The sequence below is a fragment of the Colossoma macropomum genome, unplaced genomic scaffold, assembly GCF_904425465.1.
Source record: "Colossoma macropomum unplaced genomic scaffold, Colossoma_macropomum, whole genome shotgun sequence".
Taxonomy (NCBI): Eukaryota; Metazoa; Chordata; class Actinopteri; order Characiformes; family Serrasalmidae; genus Colossoma; species Colossoma macropomum.
This window is the reverse complement of record NW_023494803.1, coordinates 26,010,259-26,032,867: the sequence shown is the minus strand read 5'-3', so window position 1 is coordinate 26,032,867 and position 22,609 is coordinate 26,010,259. Positions and strand designations below refer to the sequence as shown.

The following is a 22,609-nucleotide window of genomic DNA, read 5'->3' as shown; positions in this document are numbered from 1 at the left end:
GGGTTGGCAAACTCTCATGTCCCCTCAACAATCCGTGAGAGGGTGAAAAGCTGGTCCATTGTTCCACGGCCAGGACGGAATCCGCATTGTTCCTCCTCAATCCGAGGTTCAACTATTGATCGAAGTCTCCTTTCCAGCACCTTGGCATAGACTTTCCCAGGGAGGCTGAGCAGTGTGATACCCCGATAGTTGGCACACACCCTCGTCCCCTTTCTTAAAAATACGGACCACCACCCCGGTCAGCCAGTCCAAGGGTACTGTTCCCGAGGTCCATGCAATATTGCAGAGGCGTGTCAGCCACGACAGCCCCACAATATCCAGAGGCTTAAGCATCTCAGGACGAATCTCATCCACCCCTCAAATATCCTCATTTGAAGTCAGAGTTTCTCCACCCCTGCTGAATACAGCTTGGGTGCAGCCACCCCGACCACTCCAGAGTCGTCAGACAGTTTTCCAGAACCTCCTTGAGGCTGACCGAAAGTCTTTTTCCATGGCTTCACCAAACTCCTCCTACACCCTGGATTTTGCTTCTGCCACCGTTGCAGCTGCCACCTTTTTTGCCTGTCAGTTTCCTGACACTTGCAAAACTGAAATTCCTACCTGGCTGAAATTCTGTGAGTTTGTTAAGTAACCACTGCACGGTCAACATGCCAGCGACAGAAAGGAGTACTGCACTAGCAGCCTTTCGTTTTAATACAAACGCAATTTTAAAGAGTGCATGTGTGTGCAAGTGAGTGACACCTTGTCAGCCATGGTGCTAAAAACCCTCTCAAACAGCACACCTGTGCTTGGAACACAAAGGTAGCTTAATGCTTATTTAAGAGAAGCAGCTCCACATCGTGAGAGCTAGCTTTTCAAAAGGGCTTGCTAAGCTGCTCTTGACAGCCTTCCCAGTCTTTCCTTGGACGATGGGAAGAGAATCCAGAAGTTGAAGATGACTAAAATTTTTAATGAAGCCTAATGAAGATGGCACAGTGGTTCAATGGAATGTAAGCAAGAATTCTAACTGATACGTTAATTCAATGACTGAACTATTACACCTCTACATTAGGTGTTTACAGAGCAAAAAAAACAAGGAAAATTCTTTACTTTTACTGAAGCCATTACAATGAGCAAAGCCAAGGTTAACAACACATTTCCTTTTCCTTCTCTTTGGCAGTGACTGAATGGGCTCTTATGTGAAGAGTGAGAAGTTGAAGAAGTGGAGAGTGGCCATGCATGCTCAACCTCCACTCCAGCCAAGCACCAGCCATTAACCTCAGCCAATCACACTGACCTTGCTGTCCAGCCATGGAAGAGGATAATTGGCCAGTTTAAAAAGATAGGGAAAAAAAGCCCAGGCGCTTTTGGGATACTGGCTAGGCATGCATACTGCACATCCACACATTCTGAATGGAATATTCTGCATAATGATTAAAGATGCCATGCACATTTTTCCTGTGCTTTGGCTTCTAATGAGGTGGTAATGCAGAATGTGGATTCACATAGACAAGCACTGGACAGTGTCATGGAGTTGCATTGTACAAACCTCATAGTAGATTCTAGCGGCAAATCAGTGAAAATAAGGCCACATATAAGCTACATATGAGGTACCAGTATTCTTCCATAGATGAAAGAACTAAATGAAACTGAACTACCACTGAACATGCTCATGCTTTTAGGTATACTTAAAAAGAACACATGAATGTCTTAGCATCGCTAGATGACCGCGGACAGGTCTCAGAATAAACAACGTGTCAGTTAGGAGTTCTGTTCACCAAACAATGCATTGTACAAACTCATGTACATACATTGTACAAAGTCAAACTATGTCGTTTTGAGTCACAGCCTAAGAGAGCTACACAGCTGTTGTACTACCAGCAAGCTGGAGATTCTTCAAGATGTTGAAATACTGTGATAAAAGTCACTTAAAAATATCTGCAATTGTAACACATTATGTAAACGCACAGTTAAACATTAAAATCACAAAATTGACAATTATAAATACATAAAAGTGCACACCTCCAACCCATAAGTCACAGATTTGAATTGAGAAATTTTGCAAATCACAGCTGCAGATAAACAATTAAGACCTCACCTCATTTATAAAACACTTATATAACACTTATATACACCTATAAAACAGATATCAGTGAAAGTTTATCTATAAATTTACATGGAAGCCTTTTCCAGCCAGATAGAGGAGAATAAATCTTTTCATATTTCTGGCAGCAGTATGTCAAAGTTTTGACACATAAACTTCTTTCTTAAAATGACTTAATATCTCAATATAATTACTTATGATTATTAAGTGACTTCATATTTAATAATAACTAATTATTACATTTCAAGAAAGTAGGTAATTATTTCGGGATTAATAAACCATTCTTATGAGATACTAAGTCATTATTCGGACATAGTAAGTCATTATTCTGACATAGTAAGTCACTATTTCTTACATAGTATGTCAATATTTTAAGAAAATAAACCACTATTTCAACATAGTGATTAAATATTTTGACAAAATACATCATTATTTTGAGAAAACAAGTCAATGTTTAAAGAAAGCAAGTAATTTTTTTGAGATACTAAGTCAAAAATTGACATAATGCTTCCAGAGAGGGTGAAAAAATTCTAAGGCATTTTTTCCTGATCTACTTGGTGGGAATATGCTTCCATATTTTATAATTAATTAGCTTTCAGAACATTTTACAGAAAAGGAAACTGTAGATAAAAAGGTTTAAAAAGAGTGAAAGGATGAACACTGGTCAAGAGAAAAATGTGGAGGGATGAAAATGAGAGCAAGGGAAGGAGAAAGAAAGAGAGCGCAAGAGAGAGAGAGAGAGAGAGAGAGAGAGAGAGACGTTATGGCATTATGTCCTCAACGTTGGACTATATGCCAGTTTCTGTCAGCTATGGGAGCCCATGGGACAGCAGGTGTTGATTGGTGAATTTCTGGGCCACTGCTGCAAGGGTACCTGTTGTCACGCCATCGGACTGAGGCGTGAAGCTCGTCCCAGCGGAAAAAACCAAGAGGAGGTGTGAGGTGATTATAGGATTGAGAGGGGACAGAAAGGGAGAAAGAATGACAGGAAAAGAAATCAAAGAAAAAAAGAGGAATAAAAAAGTAAGAAGGAAAAAGCAAAAAGAAAGGAGAAAGACCATAAGCAACGATGGAGGCAACATCAACTGCCTTATAATCAGTAATGTCGGCTCAAGAGAAATGGATGTGTGTGTGTCTTTACACACACTTGCACTAATTAAGCCCTGTGCTGAGGGGCTGGAGGCTCGGGGGAGGGTGGGGGTGCGAGGGTAAGGACAGGTTAATTGAACCTCCAGGGGGACGTTCACTCTAGGGGACATCCTTTGCATCTCACCTCACCAGCATCCATCTGAAAGCCAGACGCAAAGAAATGGAATTATGAGCATGACATCACTGCCAGCATGGATTCCCACAAAGACCCGGCAGACTGGGCTAGCATGAACACAAATTTATAACACTGCTAAATCAAACGTCTGCCATGTGGTGAGCTGAACACATAACATTAGCTCTCATAACAGTGCAGTAACTATTGATCTGATCCGGGGTGCAAAGAAAAGGGCTCGTCAGAATAGACTGAGAATGGAAAAGGTCAACAGGTTGCACCATACTGATAGCGCCATTGAAGGGACCTGGAGAGCGCTGATATACTACAACCTAGGGGAGTGGATGATCAAAGAAATGTGTGTCATGACTAAGCAATCTTTACCCAGGATCAAGTGGCACTGTACTGTAATCCAGTTTTCATCAAGACAATATTTTATCCCTGCCATTTCAAAACATCATAACTCAAGATCATCTGAACACTTCAGCCACCCTTTACACTGTGTGAACATATAATGACCAATTAAGCAATAGAAATGGTCCAAAATTTATTGGAAAACATCTCATTACGTTAACATCCATTAAAGAACGTTTACCTTCTTCTATAAAGTTACCATTTCAGAGATACAAGGTTTTGTTTAAGAGATGCTGTGTTTTATTAAGGCAATTGAGTGACAAAAAACATGAAGGGCATGACAACAGGCCATGTAAAGGAAAGGTTTTTAAAAATAATCCAATTTAATGACAAACCCATTTCATCTGCTGTGGGAACAGACCTAGAAAGAAAATTTTATAGGATGTCTACAGGAGGCCCATTCTAACCATTCACTCTGGCATTGAACTTCAGTTTAGTTACACAAGATTTGCTTCCAATAAGGGCATTGTCTTCTGTGCATTCAGAAGAGCAAGGGAACAGCCTCACTGCTCTTTTACAAGGGCCTTGTACTGACAAAAGCAAAGCAGGGCCTTAGATGTGGGACACAATGTGAAAATAATTAAGCAAACAAGCCGACACTATAAAAAGCAATCGGCGGCAACCAACGCATTAAGAGGAAGTTATAACAAGATGGGTCCATCAATGGTGGACGTGTCTCAAGTCAGGGGTGGGCAGTGCAGAGCACTGAAGAGCTCTTTTATATCCGTCACTGGGCTCCTCAGGATGAAAAGCTCCACCATTCACAACACTCTCTTCATTAAAACAATGGGATTAATTCATGAGCCACTACATGGGCTGAATATTGAATAATGAGCTTAATATGAATGTCTCTATGGACCCAGGATGTGGGGATGCTGTGAAAGCTGAAAAACTCCCAAAGACACATAGAACTTGAAAGTCCAGCCATTTGATGGTGCTCAATGAATATATCCTCTCTAACAAAGTGCAAGCTCGCAGACAGGCCTACAGTAAGTGATGGGCTATGGTGCTGAGGACAGCTCCCCTGAAATATACATAGTGAAGCTTCAACGGGACAGCGCTCACAGGCAGAGCTTATATCAGTGATACAAAAAAAAATATGAGCACAGCCTCCAGCCTGAGCAAAACAGGCCCAAAACGCAAAGCCAAGATAGATGACAATCCACTAATCCTCCAGCTTGTGGATGAAAGGACTTGGCTTAGTGTCAAAACACAGAGGGCCAGTCCTACCTGAACAGATTAGAATTGAGGAAAAAGCGAGAATACATTACATGCAAGAAAAGGGGAAAAAAAGGAAGCCAGAAAATGGACTTCTGGTTTGGCAACAGCTTTTCTTCCCCTTCATCTTATTTTCTTTCTTAATCCTCGCCTCGAGGCGTTCTGTGCAGTCAAGCGCACTATTACGCGGCAACAATTAGCCAGGCTGTGGAAGCTGGCACCTGGTCCGAGGCATTCAGGGGCTTTCAGCAGCAGCTGACTGTACAGTCCCCCCCACCAGGTGGTCCTCCTTCAATGACATTAGCTAGTCATTCCAGTCACTCCAGGGTTAATCAAGAGCCCGTCCAAGCCCAGTCCGCCTGCGTGGAGCCCATTCAGCCAGCCACAGACACCGGGTCCTTAAATGGGCCGACCAGACAATGAACTTTTCCAACTGCACATAAAGAGAGCTAAAAAGACAGCTGATAATTTGAGAATGTTGCTTGGCTCATCTGCAGAGTACAGCCAAGCTCTTGGAACAAAGAATAAATTCAATACAACTTTGCAGAAGCAACGACTAGAAGAGTTACAGTGCTTTCCCCCTCAGCTATGAGCGTTGGCTTGACTCCCTTCTCAAAGACTGTCAACTCTGTGCAGCATAATGTCATCAGTTACAGTGGTATCCTAATAACAGCAGTTTCAGGGAAGTCTTGGCTCTGCTGGGATGCTAGTTGGTTGATTAAATCTGTTCGTCAGCTTTGGTTTGGATCCTTTAAATAATAGAGTCCTTCACAAAGAGATAAAGCAGATGGAGGATATGGAAGAGTAAATAGAGTTAAGGAAAGAGGAAAGATTCTCTGCTTATCCTAAAGGGAGGAACTGTCTTTTAGGTGCAAGACAAAAATAAGAGGGGGTTGCTGCTTTGCACACTGCTATGATGATTCACACAAAGCCTATGGTATCCTCAGCTTGGAGCGCTGTGCACAGAGCATGGATAACATGATCTGAATAACAATAGCTATAGATTTGTAGAGGCTCTCAATACTAATTAGGGGCTATATGCACTGTTTGTAGCAAAGACGTGTGCATTGAAATGAGATGCTAAGTGCTTTTATTTCAGCTACAAATTGGACGTCTGGCAAAGCCAGGGAACTGAATGGAAGCCTTTACCACTAGTACAGAAATAGTTGTATTAAAAAGCTTTGGCTTAAAAAATTGGTTGATGGGTGGGACATGAGGAATGCTTTTTCACAACAAAGACTGTAGTTTATCATTCAGGTGGAATGTATATAGTCTATGGTGTCTGTATGACACTAGTTACATATCATCAGAAGGTGCATATCACCAGAATCCTAACGAATCATCAAGAAAATCTGTGCAGCATTGCAGTCCAGTCCTCCATTGCTGCCCTTATGCAACTGAACTGGAGTCTTCAGAATGTAAAGAACCTCCATTTCCACATCAAAGGCCACCTCTGGTGTGGAGGAGGGCTGGACAAAAGCATGATGCACACCACTTTTATGTGGTGTTGCTGTTTTCTGTTGTTGTTTTGTTTATCCTTCAATGTGGAGGACTCTATTTTGTGCAAAGATGCAAATGGCGAACACAAGGACATCCTTTAGCACGGTACAATCACATCCAGCTTGTGGAGGAGCTGTCGCTGCCTTTGAACTCTATAAAGTGCTATTAATGCAGAACTTATAAATAATCAACTAATTCCCCTTTTAAGATAGTCAATAATGGGCCACAGGAAACTGAGAGGGCCATAGTCTTTAAACAAAGAACCTTTGCTGACCTGAGGCTGCAATCAAAAAATTCACTCCTTACTATTTAGGCAGAACTGTGACAAAGAACGGCTCTGGCAATGCTAAAGGACTCCAAAAGAGATACAAGATGCAGTGTAATTTTTCTGATATCAGAGAAACCAGAGAATCAGACTGAAGTGCTGCATGGTGTTCCAAGACCCTGGAATCACAGGATAGCAATATGTTCAGAAAACATTAATCAATTAATCAATTCCATAAAATCCAGCTATCCCAGTCTTTCAGAAAGAGTGAGGATTGAGAGGACTTTCACAGTGCAATGGTCAGAATCACTGACCAAGGATTCAGAGATCAGAGAGAGTTCACAGTGATCTCCAAAAGCACAAATGCACCTGAAAATAAACATTTCCCTCACTCCTAATCAGTATTTTTGGCATGACCAGCATTTGCAGTCATATAACAAGAGCTACTTCACAGAAATTACAGTTCAGAGTAATTACTGTCCTTTGTAGAATAGTTTTAATGAACTTTTACAGTACTGCCCAAATGTCAGAGACCACCCTTCATTGATTAATTACCAGTCAAAACAGCCAGTTAAGTTCAAGTTGTATATTTTTCAGGAGACGTTTCCGAAAGGATTAGATACTGAGAAGATCAGATATGTATCAAATTCTTGCACAAGGCAGAGGAAAGTCAATAGAAAATAAGTGGGGAAAAAAAACAGGAGTTTCCAAAACTGAAAGAGTTCTCCATAACTTTAAATTATTAAATATATACAGAAAATAACAGCACAAATAATGGATTTAAGGTGGCACTAAATTTAAGGCAGCACTGAACTGAAGGTGGCAGTGAATTGAAGGTGGCAGTAAATTAAAGGTGACAGTGAATTTAAAGGTTCAGTAAATGTACTTAATGGCCATTTAAACTGGATATTAAATTAATGCTGAATCTCTGACTTTTGTGCAGTACTGTATACAAATATAAAACGATAAAAGCATAAAAAACAAGACTTAGGGTGAGACTTGATCTACAAAAACAATTTTATAAAAAAATGTAATTAAAGAAAAAAAAGCATTACAGAGCACACTGCTGGTGGGCTACATGGCAGGTGACATTTTTGTGACATTTCAGGCTAGAATTGGATATGTGTAGGATATGAGAGGATAAGCGAGGAGAGCTGTGTTCTATTCAGGCCCAGCCTGGCTGGGACTGGAGAGATTGAATGGTAATCAGTGCGGTACTGATAATGAATGATTGAAGGCTCTTTCTCACCATTGGAGAATTTCAATATCACAAGGGCCCTAGAGGCAGGATTCTTATCAGCACAGGCCTCAGACAAAGGAATCCACAGAATAGGAAATGTGCTTAAACACAGGCCAGCCATGAATGACCAGCCCGATTAGCAGGAGGAGAAATCAAAGATGCAATGGAGAACGCACACATGCACAAGCAAGCCCAGAGACACTAGAGGTTTCTAAAGAAGCATTTGGGGATAAGCATCATGTAGAAAATACCTCTGGTGCTTTAGGCAATTTCATACTGATGAGCAAGAAACAAAATAGGACAAAAACAAAGCAAGAGTGCTACAGTCCTATACTCTGTGCACGCACACTCCTTCACACACACACACACACACAAACATCCTCTCATACATTCAAATGCTCCCACACTAAAATGCTAAAGCTTGCCAGATCTGCTCATTATCACTCTCCTTTAAGCAGCAACAGACAAAGAGAGAGAGAGAGGGGGAGAGAGACAGAGAAGAGAGACAAAACCCATACAAAACTAATCAATAAGAACACCTCCATTGTGTTCATGGGAGAAAGACAGCGAGAGCAACATCCATTTGGATAACCTGAGAGGGCTAACAGCTTTCTCCCAGTGTTAGCAGTCTGGCGAGGGAGGAGAAAGAAAGTTCATTAATTAAACAAGGCTTGGGCAGACAGATGGAACGGCTAGCTGGATGCTAATTACTCTGAGAAGACAAGCAGGTTTAACACTCCTCTACGCCTGCTCTGCCATCAATTACAATTAGCTTGCCTCCTAAATGTTCACCTAGCTCACTCAGCCAAAAACAGAGAGAGACAGAGCAGGAAGTTCATGTTCGCTTGAGTGCTGTGATTTATTATTTCCACCAGAGAAGTACCATGTTACTAGCTTATCATGTCAGGAGAAAATCTTGTTTACTAATTTACTATTGATTACATTAGTGATTGAGTAACAGAGAAGTCTACCAATTATTTTGAAGATTAACTGAACTGTAACCAGAGTTGAAAAAAGCCAATTCATCAAGAGGGTACATATCATTAATTTTCAATTAATGTATATTTTGAAAAAAATAAGTATATGTATGTGTTACATTACATTAAAAGTAAAGTATGTTTGACAACTCTGATATATATATATATATATACATACATATATATATATATACATATATATATATATATATGTGTGTGTGTGTGTGTGTGTGTATGTATCTATATATATTCATATACACACATTATATATATATACACACACACACACACACACACAGCAGCTCTCAAACAGAGGCAAGTGTTAATGAACAGGCACAGCCTTCATGCTTAAGAGGTGATTAAGTAACGTTTTCCTTGCCCTGCTCCGTGTCACTCCTGAGGGAGCAGTAATAATGGAGTGAGCTCAGGGTAACTCTATACCTCTCCACATCTACAGAATCCCCCCACGCCCCCCACCCCCACACGGGGGGATCCCACCCAGATCTGGCAACGGCTCACCCATTCACAACGCCGCCAGAACACAGACAGCTGTCAGGCACGAATGCCTAACGGAGTTCACTGTTTTTGAAGGAGGAGTTACCAGATTGGGTGGGGTTCAAGTTTAAATAGACAGCACATGTTCAGTACATGCCACCCAGAATGGATAACAATGTTTGGTGCTGAGTATATTACTCTGAACACATGTAGTATATCATTGTACACTGTACATATTACACACTGAGAAGATATAGAATGCCAAAGTGTAAACTCAACGGACGTGTGTATGTATGCTTGATTAACTGTATGCTACTATGAACTGATATCTTATATAATATTCTGGTTAGCTTTCTAATTCTCAATTCAATATGAATATTCATAATGACTGAGGATGATGCTGAAAATTAGTGACTGATAATGGTAACAAAGTTACCTCCTTAGGGCCCTAAGCAAAGTCCTGCAAAGGGGCCCTCTATTACTATTATTAATACTATTATTAATTTTATCACTGGGCCCTCAGCATCAGGCCCACTCAAACTGGCTCCCCCAGACTTCCTTTTATATATTTTTAAATATGAAATACTACTTATACTAAGGCTTAGCTACGTGCTTGATTGATATCATTTATGTCCAGCTAATCAACATATTAAATTAAAAATTTAATCAATATTCAATATCAATCCATTGCCTTCCATTTTGCATTAGCCCAGAGTTGTAACTAAACCTTGACTGAGAGACTAGATAACCACTGTCTTGTTTTAAAATGAGGTGTGCCTATGAGGAGTGTGCCATCACAGCCATATACTGTCTGGACTGGACTCCACAGAGGTTTATGCTGCAAAGCCAGTGTTTTATTTTGTGCATGCACATATGAACACATGTCTACATGCATGTGCAATGCACTTATCTTTTCCAAGCTGCAGTTTGTAAACACCGCTGCCCATTGGCAGAGAGGGGATAACACAAGTTTACCTGCTGGTGTTCACCCATTTCACTCTTGTGTTTTTTTTTTCCTTTTTTTTACTGACTAGATGGATAGTTCTGCTTTGTCCAGTCATCCTTGTATCGAAAGGGGAGGTGGGGCCTTTGCGTAATTTGCGGGGCCGTATGCAACAAGAGTAGTGAGTGTATAGGGCCGATCGGCTCTGTTTGATTTGACTGGACAAAAAAAAACTTCTTCAGGTTCAGGATATGGGGGAGAAAAAAGGAAACGCAGAAACACGAGCAGTGAAGAAAAAAGAGAGCACACCACAGACACACACTCATACCTCTATTGTATCTGCCACCTGTTTTTCGCCAGCTATTTCTCTGCTGTCACTGTGTTGTTTACAAACTCATTCTCTACCTGTGTTTAAGCTGGTGTTACCCACTAGAAAGAGTCGCCCCAGGGGGGTTGAGTGTGTGTTGCTTTTGTTCTAGGCATCAAGAGCAAAAGGAGGGGTAGAGAGAGAGAGAGAGAGAGAAAAAGAGAGAGAAAGGGAGAGAGAGAGAGAAGTTATGCTATGAGTCATTCCCGCTTGAGTGAGAGAGAGAGAGAGAGAGAGAGAGAGAGAGAGAGAGAGAGAGAGAGAGAGAGAGAGAGAATACTTGTGCATTTTATATGAAGCAGCAGCTATACGCCATATGCCATATGGGACTGACTTGGCTCTCCAGACAAGGCTGGGCTTGACAGGCCCCTGTTCCTGAGGGTATGCCAGTGTGTTGAGAAGTAATCAGCCTCATACTGAATAACGTCACTGTTGTAACAGAACCTTGTATCTCCAAAATGTTCTTAACGTCAATACATGTTAATGTAATAGGATTTAACCCAAATAATTTTCTACTTTTTGTACTGGCTCATTCATTACAAAAGGCCAGCTGGCATTTTCAGATGATGTAGAAAAGGACAAAAATCCAAGAAAAAAAAAAAGTTCCAAGGTTTTGATATGACAGTGACAATATACAGGCCCTCGTGATGGGAAGTGGTTGGGTAGTGAATTGAGTTTGCTGGTACTGTACTTAGGTTTTTTGAGCAAATGTGGAAAAAGAGGAGGACAGGAAGAGAAAAAGAAAATAGTGGAGTTGGTGGGGGCTGGGAAAGGGAGATCTGAACACATTTGATATTGTACGGAGCCCCTGGGAACAGCTGGTGAGTTGGGAGAAGCAGGGCAGCAGGCAGGAGGAGGAGAGGCGGGGGGGCATGGGAGGGGAGAAAAGCCAGTGCGCTGGAGTGAAAATAGGATTAGAGTCAGCACACTATGATTGGGTGGGGGCACTGGACCCTCTCCTCATAGAGGCATGCATTAGATTTCATACTGACTGCAGGCCTTCTAACCAAGCGCTGTCTATGAGCACAGGGCAGAGCAAAGAGGAGAGGATCTCACACACTACATATGACAAATAAATATTTAAATATTTACTTCCCATTTGCTAAAATCTTTTTACGATGGCCTTTCATAGCACTGACGAGTCTACACTAAAAAAATGCATTGAATTTATGAGTACATTATTCACTGATTTTTGATTTTGTATACATATAATCTGTAATGTAAGGAAGGACATTTTTTTTAAGCATTACTGATTTAAGGAGCTTTTTTTCTTATACAGAAAGATCACAATCTTGAGACTAGTTCACAACATTGTAAAAAATATTTAAATCTACCCCTGTAACAATGAAAGTATCGTTGAAAACAGATATGGTACTAGGACACAAACAGAAACTTAACATGAAGCTGAAGAAAACAAGTAATGTGTGTGCAGTGATGGAGAAAACATGGCCAAAGTGACTAGGGAAGGTACTGCCATTTGGCAACTTCCCTCCTCCTCCTTCTCCTTCTCCTGATGAGGGCTAAAAGCTGGGGCTCGCATGACTGGCGGCCGGCAGGAACAGATTATGGCTATTGATTGGTGCCTGGAGATGGATCTGACTGAAGAAGAGAGGAAGAGAGAGGAGGCGGAGCAGGGAGGGAGTGAGGGAGAGGGATAGAGGAGAGAAAGCATGCTAACTCCATCGATTCCGGTCAGCAGGGGAGGCAGTGAGGCAGACTGAAGGTCAGTGAATCTCTGTCTTACCTCTTAAATCCCAGCCTCCCTACCTCAGGGCCTGTCATCAGAACCCCTGTGCAGTGAGGAGCCACCACTAACCTACCACTGCTAAAACTCCCCCGGTACTGTCTATCACTGAGTGACAAGCAAGACTGCCCTCAGAGAGATGCAGCACAAAAAATCCACAGGTGCTCCACTATGAGAAGACCACTTTACATTATGGGTCTGAAAAGACACGTAGCTGTCAAGAAGTCATTACTGTGAAAATGAAATTTTGCACTAGAACACAGAAACTGCACATCTGAAACGTGGAGCAAAGAGCTATGGGCTAATAATTCTAAATTTAGAATTGAGATTACTTGGATCACGAGAAGCAGAAAATGCAACCAGATTCTAAGACTGAACCTGGGAAGTCTGAAAGCAAATTTCACAAACAGAATGGAAATGGTAATAAAGGTAATGTGTGAACACACTAAATGTAGGCCTCAAAAATAGTTACACGTCTTTTATTAGATAGAGACAGTATGTTTACATATGCTTATATATGACATACTTTAATACCATATAAAAGCTAAAATTAAACTTCAGAATTTGCTTTTCTAAATTTTTGGCTCAGGAGATTTGCGGGATGAATTTTAAGCTTACCAGACTGCCGTATGAAAAAAGGGCACTAGCGCGCCAGACTTCAAACTCACAGCAGCAGTTTTTTTTCAATAGAGTTGAATCAATAATAGATGACACATTATGTGTGATTTGAAAGGGCTGTGTAATACAGTGTCAGCAGGAGAGAGGCCTCTCTGTCCAAAGAGCTCTTGCCAGGCCCTCTGCAATAACATTGCTCCTTCAGCCACAGCAACCTGAGAACAGCAGTGCTGTGTAAGGTGGGCTGGAGACATACACACGTGGGCATGAGCAACACTCACCTGTGTAAACACACAGATGCATTGCGGGGTGGCAGGCACAGGGCAGTGTGGGATGAGAAGAGGGGACCGCGGTGCACCTGGCCGAGCACTGGTGGCCATTTCTACACAGCCCATCCAATTAGAGCTGAGTGATGGCACAGCAGAGAGGCAGGGCTGCTGGAGGCCTCTCCAGCTCCACAGCACTGCCACACAGCAGCACCTGCTTTTATCAGCCTATGCCCTGAGCACCACCACTGCCTTTGAAGAAATATTCAACTAATTACCTTGGAGCACTGTCGCACAACAAGACGGCAGATTGCAGGGACCCAGGCCATTGAGAGATAGGAAACTCCAGAAGAGATTTCATCTCTGCACAAATACACACGCCTTTCAGCTACACAGCCGAGGTTATTGTGCCAAACCATGGAGAAAAAGAAGATGGAAGAAAGCAGAACAACAAAAAAAAGAGTAGTAATACTGAAAAGGGTAAAGGAGATGGAAGGAAAAAGCGACAGAGAAAAGGAAAGAAAAAAAGACAAAATCTAAGTGTATGTGTACATGTGCGTGAAAGAGGTACTATACAACAGCTGTTCTTGTAACTAACTTAAGAGACAATGATGTGAGCCCATGAGTCACAGATAGATTAATTATTCATCAGAACAGATCAAGCCTTTGTTCAAAGCTGTGAAAACTTATGGCTCCTCAGTCCTTTTCACAAGTGGTAAGAGAAATAGAGATAAATCTATCTACTAATCTACTAATGGTATATGGTATTTAGATTGATACTAAAGAGGAATTTCACAGATTGTACATAATTTCTTCACAATTCAATGGCTGTGATGTAAACACAGTCATTCAGAGTGCTTTAATATGAAATGGTTCACTGTAGAGAAACTTAAAAGTAGTGGTGACAGGAACCAGTGGCTGCAACATCTACAGCACAAATATAGGCACGTTATGTATCCAAACTGACCAGTGAACCTAAGCGAGTTTTTATATGTAATGTTGATAATGGTTGAATAGTGGAAAATCTAAAAAAAAATAAGATTCTTTTGGAGACTACCTTGCCTTATAATGCTGTGCATTTGCCTCTCTGCCATGAATGGATTTTAAAAATGATGTTTTAGGCCAAAAGTTTTTTTCTCTAAACTATTGTAATGATAATGTAATTATATATGTATTATACTGTAAATATGTAATTGTATAAGACATCAGGCCAAGTTTTTGTAACCATTTTATAATAACATATAACATTTCTGTGAGGTAATGTTTATAGGTTTAAATGCTTGGGGTGTCTAGTTCCTACAACCACCACTATGAACAATTATAAAAATGTAAGCTTCTCTAGAACAGAGCATTTTGTGTTACACCACTCAGAAAAAATGTGTTTAAGTCTTAACCATTTAATTAGGCAGAAAGATTTAAAAATCAGTGGAATTCCTCTTCAAAAGTCATAGAGAACGATGGAAAATTCAGGAAAATGCTGAAATCATATTTCGTCTTTTTCTGTTTGTGGTTGTGAGTTGTGAGGGGCTGATACCCTATCGATATAAACCATCAACAACCATACTTTCAAAATTAAATAACAAAATATTAGTGTTTTTAATATAAAAAGACTTCTTCTTAGTGACAGCAGTAAGAGCTGTGAAAAGCTATGAAAAAAATCCCTCCAGAATGCTTTCCTCCGATCCTACCTGGGTAGTTGTCTTTCTCTCTGGCTGTGGTTAGGGTAGCCCACAGAGCAATGTGTGTGGTGAAAGGATACAAGCTCTGGTAGAGAGTCAGTCGTGACTTCACTGCTCTGCTGGCATTAATGCACGTGGCCCGCACGAGACTGGGTAACAACGTCCCTGTGACTATCGCTCCATCAAACAGAGGCCCAAAGAAAGGAACCTGAGAGAGAAAAAAAAGAAGTGGAATTATTGGTGGGATTCATGATCATGTTCTCTATGTATGTATGTGTATGTACAGTGATCTTCACAAATATTGGCACCCCTGGAAAACATGAGAAAAAAGGCTGTAAAAAACATTCCTTATTGCTTATTGTTTTGATTTTTCATTCAAAATATTAACAAAAACCTAGCCTTTTTTTCTAAGAACAATGAGGAATTAAACATTTTTCTCAAATGTGTGTGCCACAATTATTGGCACCCCTTCACTTAATACTTTGTAGAGCCTCCCTTTGCAAAGATAACATTTCTAAGTCTTCTCCAACAATGCTTAATGAGAGTGGAGAACATATGGCAAAGGATCTGAGACCATCCCCCCATACAGATCCTCTCTAGAACCTTCAGATTCTGAGGTCCACACTGTGGACTCTCCGCTTTAGCTCATCTCATAGGTGTTCTATGGGTCTAGGTCAGGGGACTGGGGTGGCTATGGTAAATCCTTAATTCTGTGGTCAGTGAACCATTTTTGTGTTAATTTTGAGGTGTATTTTGGATCTGTGTCCTGTGGAAGATCCAAACTATGGCTCAGTTTAAGCTTTCTGGCTGAAGTAGTAGCTTTTGGTTTTATTTCTGCTGGTACTTGCTGGAGTCTGTGACACAATGTATCCAAATAAATTGTCTAGGACCTTTTATCTTTGTGTCCATGCCAAACTCACCTCTGGTGTTCATGGCCAAAAATTCTATTTTGGTCTTATCTGACCATAGAACACAGCCCCACTGAAAGTTTCAGTAATGTCTGCAAACTGTAGGCGCTTGAGTTTGTTTGGCCTTGACAGCAGAGGCTTTCTTTATTGTATACCCCTACACAACTGGTTATATAGGTGGTGTTTGATTGTAGTTTGGGAGACATTTTGACTCGAAGACCTAACTAATGTCTGCAATTCCCCATCTGTGATCCTTGAACATTCTCTGTCCACTCAAACCAGTTTTAACCTTCTTAATTATTGGCCTGATAGTGGACATGGGCATTTTCATTTCTGCTTAGCTATTTTCCTCCAGCCATTTCCTAATTTGTGCAGCTCAATAACTTTTTGTAGCACATCTTTGCAGTTTTCTCTGGTCCCTCTCATAAACATGGATGACTAAGGAAACTTGACTTGTGTTTCATCTCATATACACTACATGAACAAAAGTATTGGGACACACCTCTTAATCACTGAATTCAGGTGTTTCATTCAGTCCCATTGCCACAGGTGTATAAAATCAAGCACCCAGTCATGCAGTCAGCCTTTGCAAACATTTGTGAAAGAATGGGTTGCTCTAAAGAGCTCGTTGAATTTGAGCATGGCACTGTAATAGGATGCCACCAGTGCAAGTCAGTTTGCAAAATGTCTTTCCTCCCAGATAATCCACGACCAACTGTGAGTGGTATTAAGTGGAAGCATTTAGGAAGCACAGCAACTCAGCCATGTAAAGTTACAGAGCGGGGTCATTGGGTGCTAAGGCGCATTATGCCTAAAGTCGCCAACGCTCTGCTGATTCAATAACTGCAGGGTTCCAAACCTCCTCTGGCATCAACATGAGCACAAAAACTGTGCGCCGGGAGCTTCATGGCATGGATTTCCATGGTAGAGCAGCTGCATGCAAGCCTTACACCACCAAGCCCAATACCAAGCGTCAGATGGAGTGGTGTAAAACATGCCACCACTGGTCTATGGAGCAGAGGAAACATATTCTGTGGAGTGTCGAATCAGGCTTCTCTATTTGGCAGTCTGATGAATAAGTCTGGGTTTGGCGAATGCCAGGAAAACATTACCTGCCTGACTGCATTGTGCCAACTGTAAGGTTTGGTGAAGGAGGGATAATGCTATAGGGCTATTTTTCAGGGGTTGGTCTAGGCCCCTTAGTTCCAGGGAAGGGAAATCTTAATGCTTCAGCATAACAAGACATTGTGGACATCTGTATGCTTCCAACCATGTGGGAACAGTTTCCCCAGTGCCCAAAGCAAGGTCCATAAAGGCATGGTTGGGTGAGTTCCCACAGACACTCCCCAAAATCTTGTAAAAAGCTTCCCAGAAGAGTGGAAGCTGTTAAGGATGCAAAGGGGGTACCAACTCCATATTAATCCCTATGGATTTAGAATGGGAGGTCATAAAAGCTCCTGTAGGTGTAATGTGTAGGTGTCCCAATGCTTTTGTCCACATAGTGTGTATAACCCAGTCAATCAGGAAGTCATGGCTGACCAGGTAAGTGTTCCTGATTGCTCAGGTGAACTTAAATACATAAAATATGAATGGGAATATACTTCAGTAGGATTTCCCTCTTCAGAATTTTTAGGGGTGCCAATAATTGTGGCACACATAGATTTAAGAAAATGTTGTTTTCATCATTTCATCATTATAAATTCAATAAAGGTTAGAATTTTGCTAATATTCTGACAATCATATTTTGTACAGTTCATTTTGCTCAGGATAATTAGAGGTGCCAATATTTATGGAGGGAAATGTATACACACAGACATACACCAAAAAAATTATATATAACATGATCATAATCCAAAAAAAGAAAACACATAATAAAATTACATTTAATTTCCAATCAATTTTCTGTCTATGATACAAACATACCCTCATCCCACACAAAATCAATGACTATGACAGGCCAAAATTATCTCAGTCAATATAGAATGCTGCACTTTCTTTTTTCAAGGCTTGTGTAATTGAACACAGACTGAGAGTTATTTGTGCTACCAGTGACACAGTCAAGGGAATTTCTCCAAATACTGCTAGGCATTCTGGGTTTTATAGGTCACCTTGGTAAAATGCTTGATCAAAGCTAATAAAAACCACATGCAATAACGTTTTTAAATTTTCAGTCACAAAATTCATTTGAATACAACAGTATATTGTCTAAATTGATAGTTAACATGCTACTACTTCTATTAGGCTTATATAGATGCTATTATCAGGAATTGCCAGTGACTGAACTTTGGTCACTCAGGCTGCTTTTGACCTGTCTGTTATCCAGGCTAGCAGCAGGTGTGTGTGTTTGAGTGCGTGTGTGTGTGTGCGTGCGTGCATGTGTGCGTGTGTAGCATAAGTGAAGATGAAAGCTAGTCTGGTCATGATGAGAGCAACATGCCGACAGTGCAGTAATGGACTGGGGGGGAATGGAGGAGGTGCATTTATGGATTCTTCAGTTTAGACTAAGGCATGCAGAAGACACAAGCTAAGAGACCATCTACTAGAGCCACAAATCTTGCAAATTTAAATATAAAAACTAAGAGTTGATTTAAAAACATAACTCTTTAAAAACTACAGTTATAAATGTTCTTGATACAACAGGTAGGGAGCAGGGCTGGCAAATGGGATGGTGCTGGGGGGGTGTTCAGTCACCAATATGAAGTATGTATAGAGTGAGACCTTTCTATCATATCAATACACAGCCCTATTTTGTCCTTTCTTTCATGTTTGTGTGTTTTTAAAGTTTGATAATAGTCTTAGATTTATTATGCTTTTATTATGCTTGTTTTTACCTTTTCTTTATATTTTCACTAATGAATATAACAGGTTAATCTCTTGAAGTGCTGTACAAAAAAACAAAAACAATCTAGCCTGCTATTTCGTCTAACCAAAAAAAAAAAAACTGATAAAAGTAACATATGAACATGCATATTTGATCACTTTTTGAAAGTAGCTATAATTTAGAAATAATGGGTCCAGTTATCTTTTCAGCCAGAACCCCACCATAACATAGCCTAACTTTGCCTGGGTTTACACATACCATCTGTTTCAACTTGCATGCTACTGTACTAAATGGTGTGTTGTAGTGACGGCACCACTCGAGTGGTGTACTAATTTGACATGCTATTTAGTATAGTGTATGTGGTTTGAGACGCAGCCACAGGGCATACCCTCCCCACAACTGAATTGTTAAATATGATCCTCTTAATTCAAATAAAGTACTTAGTTTAATACTTAAGGGCAGACACTCTCTCGTCTGAAAATTCCATTTTCAATATTTTGTGTGATAAAAACTGTTTTGACCTTACAAAGCTCTAATATACTACAGAGCTTTGTTCGATCAGATAAATCAAAGTTCTACCCTCTAACAAAATAAACCCTGAAAATTTCAGCCCCTAGAATTTAGAATTGATTTATTAAAAGCTGAGTTCTTTGAGTGTGAGTGCCTGCATAAAATAAATCCCTCTCCCTCCCTGCCCACTTTACTCTGATAGGATGCACTCAGATACCTAGACAAAGGGATGTACTGGCGATACAGTTTTAAATTTCAATACACTGTTTTAAATTTGATCTTTCCACATGCACTGGAATTGTTACAACCTTATAACATACAGTAATTTTACAATGTTTAATGCTAAACCGAAATAAACCAAAAATGGAGATTTTAAAATAGATTTTCCGGCACCCCTTATTTGTGCTGTATCAAAAAAATGTATCGAATCAAGACACCACCGTATCCATATCCTATCACATCTTAGCTAAAGAAAATATGGTTGTAAACCATGCATGACAAACAGCTGTTAAGCTGTACTCTGGCAGTGGGAGCATACTGTACACTCACAACATTGTTACCTAAACATACATAAACATACAACAGAAATGATCATTTAAAAGGTGGAAAAAATAGGATTGTTGTGAACTACACAGTGACCATACCTGTGGTTTCTTCATGATCTGAATGAAGAACATGTGGTTCTTCATGGGGTAGATGATGATGAGTACATCTCCAAAGTCAGTAGGGATAATGCCCCGTCGGTAATCCCGTGTGTGCTCTGACCAAACAATGTGCACTTCATCGTTTCCCAGATGACGAAGCTACAAGACAACAAAGAATGTACCAACAGTTCACATATTGGTTTCAAAAGGATAATTCATTTTCCTCAATCTGAACTTAATAAGATGTCTGAACACCTTGATGGTGTTTTTCACAGCAGCTGCTCAAACTCATAACTACATAACCTACATATTAGTTTCATAAAATGTGCTGAATAATTCATAGTTGTTACAGAAAAAAAAGTCTTAGGATTAATAACTGAATAACAAGCCTAGGATTTGAGGGGTTAAGTGATTGCTATAAAACCAAGACAGAGTTATGCCTGTTCAATAGCCAGATGTGAAGTTTCTTTAAGAGCACTTTGGTCTGTTTTAAAGAGAAAGCTAATCATTCCATTTCCATTGGACCTTGACAACCTGAAAACACTCTAATAAAACTTAATCATGAAAATTTGTTTTGAGGACAGCAATAATTTCAGGTTTGAAATAACTTTTGCACATATATTTCAGTACATAATGGTCCTGCATCTTGTTACGGTGCTTTCAATTGTGGAGTCAAATGAGTTTGAGAAATTGGATTATTATGAGCCAATCATTTGATTAAATTGACTGCTTTGCCTGTCAAATTGCTTACATTTTCATTTTATATTAAACTAGGAAATACATTTCAAGGAAATTAGTTTTTTTTTAAGGTTTGTGTTTTGAGGCAAGATAGAAAAAAATAAGCAAAGTGTTCTCAGACTGTAGTGAACATGTACGCATTTGCAGTTCCTCATATAAACCATAATGTAGTTACTTGATTATTTTTGCTATATCATAAATAAATAAATACATACATACATAATCAGAATTGAATGTAAACTAGACAGAAGGGGAATTTTTAATTGATCTACCAAAATGGTGCTACTTCAACTGGAGAGAACAACTGGAAACAGGTAAAGAAGGATCCCCTCGATGGGTTGTCAAACATCTGCCAATGTACTGGAGCCTAATGAGCCATTAACAAAACATGCCCTCTCCACCAAAAAATGCAATTACCACATTTCCCCATAAGCCCTTAATTATGCTAATGGACTAGAATTAAACAAATCCACAACAAGCTGATTGGGCCAATGCATGCTGATCCATTTCAGAGACAGCAGAAGAATCAATGGCATGTAAATAGGTCAGGGAAAAGAGGGGAAATAGACAACATGCTGTACACATACTACACATGCCAACCGAACTGAAATGCACCAGGTGTTAAAGACAACAATGTGATAATGCATGATTTGGATGATTGAGAGCAGAAAGCTAGTGGAGCAAGATAGGTCTGTTAATATGGATGACTCCAGTATTATTAGCCTCATTTAACCCTCACCAAGCCTTGAATGAAAAAGTGAATCGCAAAAATACATACACTGTGCACATACAAGGTAAAGCGGGGTACAAAGTACCACATTTTGGTTTTTGCTTAATAATTTTAAAAGTAAATTGCAAAAATTTATACAAGCAACCTATGCATCTCTGTCACAAATGAAAACTTGTTGCCAACATCTAATGTTTATGAAACATTCACTTGAAAGTGGCATGAGTGCAAACGCTGCAACTTATCCCATAGGTAGGGTTAACTGTAACAAATGGAGGTCTGGTAAAAACTATGAAAAGACAATTAATTTAATATGATTCAATGTTATTTAAACCAAACTAACTTTCCAACCTAAATACATAAAAATGTATTTATCAAAATAAAAATAAATAGTGAAGAGTGTGTCAACTCTGGCAAATTTATTTCTGACCACAAAGTAGAGGAGCAAATATCAGCAAAACAAAACCTACATATATTTTATCCGTATTACACAACTGTTGATTAATTAGTATCATTGCATGTGGGGAAAAACAAACTTGTCTCATTGTTCAATTCAAGAGGCTTAGCTGTCAACCTGCCATGTGGAGGTTGTTCTTTAGGCTGGCTAAAATTATTGTTGTTACAAAACAATATATGTGTAAATTTTGCAACATGTACGCAGAAAGTAATCTTCATCTTTCTGGATGAAGCATCGGTTTTCAGGGTGAAAAATCTCAAGAAATGTCTGTCCAACTGCTGTGAAAATTTACATATGACTTTGCACTGGGAATATGAGAACAACGCATCATAAATAAATAAATTAATAAATAAAGCCTAACAGTATGTTCTATTGGAACCTGTTCACTGCATATATAAGAACATATATATTATAAAATATGTAAGTCTCCAGCTCACAACAATAGGGTGCCTTATAAAAACAGTAGCCTCCACTGAGCTCTCCTAGTGCATACATACCGAGTGCTTGAGAGACAGAGGGTGGGTGTATGTGTGTGTGTGTGTGTGTGTGTGTGTGTCTACATGTCAGGCTGACCGGCTGCCTCCTGACACTAAGGCCTTGAATGGTCGAGCCCCTCAAATAACTGCATTACTAGCACAGCCAGCTGCTCTGCCCCCCAGCACTCAATTGAATTCAGGAATTCCTCTCTTTTTCCTTTCTCCTTCCCTTCCCTTTTCCCCCTCTCCCTAGCTGAAAAG

The 22,609-nt window shown here is 40.1% G+C and overlaps 1 protein-coding gene across 2 annotated transcripts in view; it reads right to left on the bottom strand.

Moving 5' to 3' along the window:
• Window positions 1-22,609, bottom strand: part of ralgapa2 (Ral GTPase activating protein catalytic subunit alpha 2) — a 125,167-nt gene that overhangs the window by 20,920 nt on the left and 81,638 nt on the right. For both annotated transcript variants that reach the window (XM_036593302.1, XM_036593303.1), the window contains 2 exons: window positions 19,951-20,109; window positions 15,148-15,275 (listed from right to left, as the gene is read on the bottom strand). In XM_036593302.1, the coding sequence (XP_036449195.1) occupies window positions 15,148-15,275; window positions 19,951-20,109 (287 nt within the window). The remainder of the gene's footprint in view (window positions 1-15,147; window positions 15,276-19,950; window positions 20,110-22,609) is intronic.